The 9,551-nt window shown below is 28.1% G+C and overlaps 1 protein-coding gene across 1 annotated transcript; it reads left to right on the top strand.

Moving 5' to 3' along the window:
* Positions 1-3,303: 3,303 nt before the first annotated feature.
* Positions 3,304-8,198, top strand: LOC120255010 (actin-related protein 2/3 complex subunit 4). Its single transcript, XM_039262934.1, has 8 exons — positions 3,304-3,394; positions 3,470-3,535; positions 3,735-3,787; positions 4,325-4,352; positions 6,170-6,244; positions 6,633-6,732; positions 6,920-7,013; positions 8,135-8,198. Exons 1-8 carry the CDS (start codon positions 3,392-3,394, stop codon positions 8,196-8,198), a joined length of 483 nt encoding a protein of 160 aa, XP_039118868.1. The 5' UTR covers positions 3,304-3,391.
* Positions 8,199-9,551: the final 1,353 nt, after the last annotated feature.

Raw genomic sequence — 9,551 nt, 5'->3', positions numbered from 1 at the left:
GTACTCAACAATTTCCATTGAGTTGTTTAATTATATTATTTTTATAATTTGCTTCGAGAGTGTTTCAAAAATCAAATTTAAATTTTTTATTATATTTAAGTTTTTATTTATATTACTTATGATATTAATAATTGAAAAAATTTAATTGCACTTATTTATGCAAAAGTCCGATGTGAAACCGGGGAGAATGCCTAGTATCTATATATACTATTAAAGTAGATGTATAATTTACTCCGAGAGCATTTTAAGGAACAATTTTAATTTTTTTTAGTAACATTTAAGTTTTTAGTTATATTACTTATAATATTAATAATTGAAAAACATTAACTACACCTAACTATTTATGCAATAAATGTCCTTGAGACTTTTGAAATTCAATGTATAAAATAGTTTTATGGTAGGAGTTTATTTAATTATATTATTTTATATATGATATTGTCTCAAAACTCCTCATAAAATTTTAAAAACTCCAATGCGAAGCCGGGGAAAATGCCTAGTATATATTTAAAGTAGATGTATAATCTGGCTTGAGAGCATTTCAAGGAGTAATTATGATTTTTTCAAAAATATTATTGCACTTAAATGTTTGTTTGCATTAATTATGAAATTAGTAATATAAAAGTTTAATTGCTTTCATTAATTTTGTATTAAATATTATATAAAACATTTCAAAATCTATTATAGTGATTCAAAAATATTTGTTTTGTGATAAATGTATACCTATAAGGAGTTATCAAATCATAATTTTTATGTTTTTGTCAATTTGCAAGTCATAATTGAAACCCACCATTTATCTTGGATAAAATATTATTACACTATATTTATTTGCATTAATTATGAAATTAGTAATGTAAAAGTTTAATTGCTTTCATTAATTTTGTATTAAATACTCCATAAAATCTTTCAAAACCAATTTGAAAAATATTTGTTTTGTGATAAATGTATGTCTATAGGGAGTTAGCAAATCATAATTTTTTTTTGTCAATTTGCAAGTCATAATTGAAACCCGCAATTTATCTTGGATTATATCTAAGCAAATTAGAAAAAATTAAAGATATCAAAATATAGAATATAATTAAATGATGAAAGATATTGAAACTCCATAAACTAGATGTATTTCTAAAATAAGATCATTGATTTAAGTTTTTAATAAGGTATAAAAGAGGTTGTAATATCTATTATTGTGTAATTAAATTTTTTTTACCTTTTCATTTCTATTCTATTTTTTATTTTTATTTTTTGAATAGTTCTTCTGCTGGGTATTACTTCGATCATTTGCATTTGTTTTATATATTTTTCTCTTAAAAACTCTCTGCATGATGTTATAATTTCATGAATTAAACTATTTTTATTTCAAATTATGTGTACGTATAATATTGTCTTACAACCATCAAAATTGCAAATAAAAAAGATGACCAAATTCAAAGCGAAGCAAGGGAATTTGCCTAGTTATATTTATTTCCATAGTTTATATTTATGCATTTGAACATTAATAACATCTACTAGGACATAAGATTTTCACACCTACATTTAAACCTTGATAAGTAGTCAATCTTTCCTCAAATAAATACTATTTAAGATCTTAGCACTATGATTAAGTAAAACATTTAATAGCTTAAATTACAAGAATATTTGGCTAAAAAACTCTTTTATGTAAAAGTACTTGTAATAATTATTTTATTATTTCTCTTTCACATAACATGCATCTCCCACTTTCGAAAAGATGAATTTGATTATTAGCCACTGTAGAAGATTACTTAAATAAGGGCATACACGCCAAAAAAACGTTCGAATATTATTTTATTTTCTAAAATTCACTTATTTTATTAAAAAAATGAAAGGACTATATTTTATAAAAAAAATTTAAAATTTCTTATTTTGAAAATTATTTAACATTGATATACTTCACAATTTATGCAGCATCATCAATCACAAACTTTCAGATTTACTTATTTAAAATTATCTTAAAAAGTATGATACACACTGATTCATATTACAATATATATATAATTTTTCTTTTAAAATATTATATATGAAGACTATGAAGTTATACTTGATAAATAAATATTTATTGATAGATATATTTGAAATCTCTTCTTTAATTTTTATTTTTCTGACAATTGTGCTAACTTTACCATATCCACTGTCACTCTTGTCCATTTTTGTTTCCAAATTACATGATAAAAATTTATTTAAAAATCATAAAATAGTTTACTGGACATAATTGTTTTATAATTTTTTTCCAAAAAATCCATCAATATTATCATAGTTATGTTGACTATGATAATTTTATTATATTAATAATTTTTTGCTTTTTTCCCATCTAAGAACTAAGATATTATTTTTGGTATTTTTTTATTGTAAAAATATCAAATTTCTATTTCCAAATAATTAACGAACAGTAATTATTAATTCTATGTTTTTATGAGAAAAATAACTGACAAGCTTCATGCGTACTACTAATATAATATGTAATCTATGACATTTATTGAAAGGTTACCCAGCCAAAAAAAAAAATAATAAATCTTATTTAAACTTTTTTGTAAAAGAAAATCGAATACTCATTTTGATATTATTTAAAATTTTTTGAAAATAATAATAATATTTTTTATTTAAAAATATTTATAAGTTAAAAAATTTTATAAAGCGAATATTTAAATATTTTTATTTAATCAAGTAAATAATAATTATAAATTTTTTATCAAGTAAAAAGATAATTATTTTGTTTTAAAAACATTACTTAAAAAAATTAATTTACCATGAGGGAACTCCCTTGTAAGTCACAATATCAATTACGCTTTCCTATCGAAATTATTATAGTTTTACAAGAAAAAAAATATAACATTAAATTAAAGCTACAAATTTTTGAGAATATTTAAAATATAAAAATTCAAAATTATAAATTAGAAATATATATATTTGAAGTGACATTTATAATAAAAAGTAAACACAATTCAATTATTGATTAAAAAAAATCATAAACAGATCTTCAAAACCAAAAACATATTTTGTTACATATCATGAAATTAGAGAAATTCATCTACAAAAAAAAAAAAATAGAAAAATTAAAATCATACACTTAGCATGAATTACAACTCTTAACTTATCTATAAATATTTGAAAAACAGTTATTTGAGCCGCAATTATTGTTTCTTATAATTAATTATAAATTAATGGGATTAAATATTTGAGTTATTATATAAAACCAATTATTGTTATAATATAAATAAATTTATATATAGACAATAAAAATTGTTAAAAAAAAAATTAAAAATAAAAATGATTATTTGTTAATTAAATAGATTGCCCTTGACACCGACCAGAACTCATCTTCTTCTTCCCATCTGGTTGCTCCTCTTCATGCCCTGAGGGATCTTCTTCTCCGATCGCCATGGTATCATCTCAATCCCTTCTTATTGCTATTTGATCTCTCTTGTTTGATTTTATGCCCTCATTGCTCCCTTCCTAGGCCAACTCTCTCCGTTCTTATCTCGCTTGCATTCGCAACACACTTGATGCCGCTATGTGTCTTCAGGTATTCCTCATTCTCAACTCAAACCATATTCCTTTCTCTAGATTCAAAAATCTTATCTTTAAACCACAAAAAAAGTATATCTTTGGGTTTTTTTCTTTTTTCTTTTTTTGATATGATTCAAACTATTGAAATTAACATTTTTTCAGTGTATGTGATCTGTAGTTTTCCCGATTTTTTGTGTTTGTTTGATTTCTTGCAGAATTTTCCTTGTCAAGAAGTTGAAAGGCATAACAAGCCAGAGGTTGAGCTTAAGTAAGTTTTCACTCTCTTATATTCAAGATTAGCATTTATTTATTTATTTAATTTTTTTAATGTAGTCTACATTTAGCTCACTTGATTTTGGAAGTCCGACAGAATTTTCTTTTTACTTATTGTTTCAATGCCTTTAAATTAAAGAAGTTCAGAGATTCAAATAAAGAGAATGTTTCTGCTGTTAATTATTTTTATTTTTTATTTTGTTTGAAGGACTATTGCTATGCTATCAAGTACCTCTTTCCTTTTGATTTCATATTTAACTTGTGAGACTTTTAGTTAGATTCATGCAAGCCTTACTTCTGTTTTTATTTTTATTTTTGATAATGTTTCATATTTGGGTTTCTTTCTATTCCACTTTCTTAATAGAGATTGAATTTACTAGAGTAAGGACTTTTGAGAATGTTGCTTTTTTTCCTTGTCTGATTGTATATAGTTACCAAAATTTTCATGGTGGAAGGAGATTAGTTTGATTCTGTCACTTGGTTTGTATAGGATTTGTATTGGCTTTAAATCTGCTGCTGTTCTTGTTTGCAGGACCAGCCCAGAACTTCTGCTGAATCCTGTAAGCATTAAATATGCAATCCTACTGTATATAAAAGCATCTATTATGTTTTATTGTTTGTCATTTGGATCAATATTAAATTGTTTCTTACTATATTTACATACGATGTCTGTTAAATTTTTGATCTAATTCTATATTATCCAAAGACATTATGTTAACTAATAACTTACATTAAAAGAGTTGATGTAGGCCTGGCAAACAATGAAGTTTGTTCTGTTGGATAAATACTCCTAATGCTGCATAATGTAAATTATGATTCATTTAAAACTTTTCCTCCTTAATCTGGTTTCATATTAACCCTTGTATTACTTTATCCCTTTTTTCTTCCTCATGGTTTTGACCAGGGAAAATTTTTGCTTTTTCCTCCTGCTACCTGTATAACTTGTGTGGTCATCTACTTTCACATAGTTATACAACATAAATTTATGGTTGTATATGTTTTGCCTGCAAACTTTTAGTACTGGGAAAAATCTAGATCCTTTGAATACTTAGTGTTACAATTTCTGTCACTTCTGCTGTATCATGCTTCCCCTAATACCTCTGGCCGGTATCCCATGCAACAGTTCATGCACATAGTGATTCAGTTCTTTGGGTTTCTTATTTATCACCCATACTTCTCAGAAATACTTCGTGATCTCCGCCTATAATGTTATTTCACTTTCCTCTTAGATTAGTTCTCCTAACCAGGGGTTAAGAATATACTATGAATGGTCTCTTTTAATTATTAAAAGTACCCACTACTATCAGGTAAAAACTAGAATATCCTCTTTCATGGTTGATTTTACCAAAGGCTAATAACCAATGATGAAATTTTAAAGGGAATTATGAGTAAACTATGGTTTTATCAAGCAGGCTACAGGTTAATTTTTTGTTAAAATTCATAATGATCGGATGTTCAAATGTAATTGCTAATCCTTGCAGTTGTATTAACTATATCCTCTTAATTGGAGTTTACTTGGTTTGAGGGCTTCAAGGTGAAGATCTATAAGAAGCTTCTTATGTATGGAGCAAAGGCAATAATGATAGGAGAAACCCTTTTTGTGAAGAGAGAGTTGGAGTTTGGTCATTTAAAAAGAAGGAATAAATTAATTTACTATAATAAACCATGGTTATGCATCTAGTTTAGGATGTCAAAATTCATGCAAGGTGCAATGAATTGAATCAAATTAAATGATGGGGTATGTGGCATTTCTCAAGAATGAGGGGGTAACAAGCAATTTCCTTATATCCTAAGGGGTGGCAAGGAAACAACTTCTCTTTTTTCCTATCTCTGTGTAACTCATCTTCTTTGAAAGAAACTTTTTCTGTGCCTTCGTTCAGCACATCATATTTGAAGTTAAGGCTGTGGCTTCATTCTTATTTGCTGGAATCCAGGAGCCTTGGTTCATGGCTTGCATTATACTGTCTATATGACATTTTTATTATTTTCCTGTGAGACACTGGCATTAAAATTTTTCATAGCAAATTTTAATTCTCATAAATTTCAAAATTAGCAATAAAATCTGTTTTTATTCACTTGATCACACTGTTGGTCTCTTCTATGCTGCTTATGTATTAATATTTAATCTTCTGCACCACTATGCTTATGTTGCTGGCTGGCATTCAATCATTTGTCATCCCAAGAAGTTTTGTCCGCTTAGATTGGAGCATGTGAGATTGGTAAAGATTAATTTTGTATGTTTGCATGAAAGTCTGAAGTTTGTGTATCACTGATTCTTGGATGTTCGAAAATATCATTTCCATTATCCATTCTATATTTTGATAATTGAGGTATTATAAATTTATTTTCTTTGATATTTAACAGTTAGTTATTGCAGATTTTGATATGCCGAAATGAGGCAGAAAAATGCTTGATAGAGACATCTATCAATTCAGTGCGCGTTAGCATCAAGGTGATGATGAATCATTTTACACTTCAGGCACCTAACTTATATTTTGTCATGTTCTTGGATTAATTTCTCACTTCTTATCATTGAGTGAGTATTTTAATCAAATAAAACATTTGGAGTATGATTGTATGCAACAAACCAAAATGGCAGCCCTATAAATTAGAATAGATGAAAGAAAAAGCATATACATGTCAATAATAATGAGTCAAAGAATAACATCAAGGTGATTCCTTTAGTTTTTGACATGTATGGTTCCCTTAGCATATTATATGTGTCAAGGATCTAACCGCTTTTGAATGGAGAGCTTCAATTCTATGGTGATGGGATTCTTCAATCATATAGGTTATTGCTGATTTATTTTATTTTATTTTATTTTATTTCATTTGTTTAGGTTAAGCGAGCAGATGAACTTGAAAAACATACTGGCAAAAAGTTTCTCAGGTTTTTGTCAATGAGGGCAGAGGCATTCCAAGTTCTCAGGAGAAAAGCCAGTGCAGGTGTTTTTCATTATTGAGTTTAGATTGAGGGTGGAATTTTTCAACTCTTATTTTATCAAAGGAAATAGTATTTTCCTTTTCTCACTTTTTAATAATAAACCTGATATTTATTCTAACTAAATTGTTTAATGTGGATGAACTTTGTATTGAGATTATTATCTGAACTCTCACTGTTCTCTCTTACAGGGTTATGATCTTAGTTTTCTCATCACAAACTACCACTGTGAAGATATGCAAAAGCACAAGCTTATAGATTTCATTGTGCAATTTATGAGGTAGCAACCTTGGCTTTTTCATCTAAATACTTTTTCATCAACTTATATCTTTGTCAAATGACATCAATAACCTTTGGCAAATTTTCCCTTGTTATGTTGGATAACTATTGCCTTGAAGTGCTTGTTCTTTTCTCATGAGACAGTTCAGCGGTGATCAGTGTATGAATAATATAACATGCACAATGGTAAAAGATAAATATTTTCTTTTGCTGCCTGACCTACTGGATTTTTGCACTGACCTTTGATGTTGTGCGCATGTGTAGTGTATCGATCAGTGGTATATGAGATAACATAACATAAACTTTTGATGTTGCCTAACTGACTGGATTCTACTAAGGTAGATCTATAAATTATTTTAAAATGCAAAAGAAGAATATTTTTCTTGTTCTTAAAAACAATTTCTGGAGATTCTTACATGGTGGAAGGTGCCAAGTGGCTGCTATGCCACTCTTAGGGATGAGATGAAAGCGCTTTCCTAAGACGCATAGTTTATCAAGAAGCCACGGGCTCTAAATTAACCTTGGGGAGGTAATAGAAGCTCTATATGGGGTAGATTTCTCTCAATCGGTGTTTTTCAAATGCACAATGATTCAAACTTGAAACTATTTTCTTTAGCGACCCATGTCACAACCACTTCGTGGTCTTTATTTTTAATATAAGAAAAAAATCATTGTAAGTGATGCTGTGATAGTGCAAGAGAATTGTATTTTCATAATGGTAAGAGAAGTCACATCATTTTGTTTGATATGAAGGGTAATGCGCATTTATCTCAGTGATAAAGACGGATATATATTTTTGATTTTTAAGTAGGGATTATCGATCAAATGGTTGTACATTCTCTTATCAAAGACCTTTGCTGAGCCTATTGCTAGTTGCTTTCATTGATTGTACCGGTTCCCTGGTTCCCTTCAAAAATCAAATGGTTGGCACACATTTCTACAAGATACAAAAGTTCATCTAATCAATGTTCCTTTTGTAATACTAAATTTAAATATATATATATATATATATACTTTTGTCTTATAGAATATAAATAAGCACACTCTTCTTACACTGAACAACTTCCATTTGAATGAGTGCACTGTTTCTCACTAAATATGCTTTGCCTGTGTATAATGTAGGACATTGGACAAAGAGATAAGTGAGTTAAAGCTATCAGTAAACACAAGAGGTCGGCTTGGGTGATCTGAGTTTTTGAAGCAGTTCATCTGAAATTATCATGAGGCATTATGTGAAATTTGTAGAGTTACAGGTACCTATTATAAGAGAGCGAAATGTAAATTTTGAAAGCTTTCGATGTATTGCATGCTTAAAAATATATTATGTTCTCAGCAGTCTTTTTACATGAGTTTTTAGATTTAGCTGTGTATTTTATACTGATATTAGTTTTGAAGTAAGTAAGGAATCAGAGCTCATGCAGTGTCTTTTTGAGGAAATGACTCATATTCATCTGATTTTCATGTTCCATGGCATGCAGTGCCGTGTTTTTATAAATTCATGTTTCTTTAACTTTATTGACATCTTATTATTGGGTGAACATCCAAATTTTTGAAGGAGTTGACTCTGACGTCCTTTTTGTGGTTGTTTCAAGTATTTAACTGTAGCACAATATGTTGAAATTATTGGTGAATGTAAAGTTGAGATATGGATATATATGTTTAATGGTTAATTCACATAGTAGGGTTGTGTTTTCAGTATATATAGCATTCGAACACAACTTGTTTAAGAACGATCTTTGGTTATTGTGATTGAGTTCATTGCTGTTTTTGATCACTTTATTTTCCATATTTTTAGATTAATTATTTTTACCATAAATATCAAGTGTTTTAAAATCCAAACACATGAAATTAGAAGTGTATCCCTATTAAACGTTTGTTGCGCAGGCCGTTACGTATGGAGTCTTCTTAAAGCTGATCAACGATTATTTATATAAATAAATTTTTAAGTAATTTATAAGAAAAATTATAGTTTATTATCTTTTAACTTTTAAGCATCTTTTGTTTGTTGCACAAATATATGAGGGATGGTAAAAATCCGGGTCCAAATAAAAATCGGGAGTTCAAACAACTCACTAATATAAATCGAAAAATTTTTATCCAGCCTACTCAGTTTTCAAATCCAGACAAATGTAATACTGTCTAAACCTTGCTTTATTTTAAAAAACCGCAAGTTAAATTTATTAAGTTCACTCAAATATTAAATTATACAAAAATAATTTAATTCACATTAAATGCAAAAAGACGTCAAAAGTCCAAAATTCAACTTAAATCATACAAAAATCTAAGTCTTAATACGAAAACGATATACGTTGAGCTTTTTAAGATTAAAGTTTTCAAAACAAATGCGCTTTAGATTGTAGGTTTTAAAAATTTTAAGGGGTAAAAGGACCCTGTTTTTCAAAGTTATTCACGTCTCGCCCAAATCTAAATCCAAACAACCAAAGGATGCTCGGGACCCGACCGCATTTGCAGAAACTTATGTCCAAAACTTTTTATTTACTACGAATCTGAACTAGGGTCGGGTCCACTGCACTGTACT

This window comes from Dioscorea cayenensis, unplaced genomic scaffold (genome assembly GCF_009730915.1).
Source record: "Dioscorea cayenensis subsp. rotundata cultivar TDr96_F1 unplaced genomic scaffold, TDr96_F1_v2_PseudoChromosome.rev07_lg8_w22 25.fasta BLBR01000789.1, whole genome shotgun sequence".
Classification (NCBI taxonomy): domain Eukaryota; kingdom Viridiplantae; phylum Streptophyta; class Magnoliopsida; order Dioscoreales; family Dioscoreaceae; genus Dioscorea; species Dioscorea cayenensis.
This window is presented reverse-complemented; position numbering and strand designations above follow the sequence as displayed.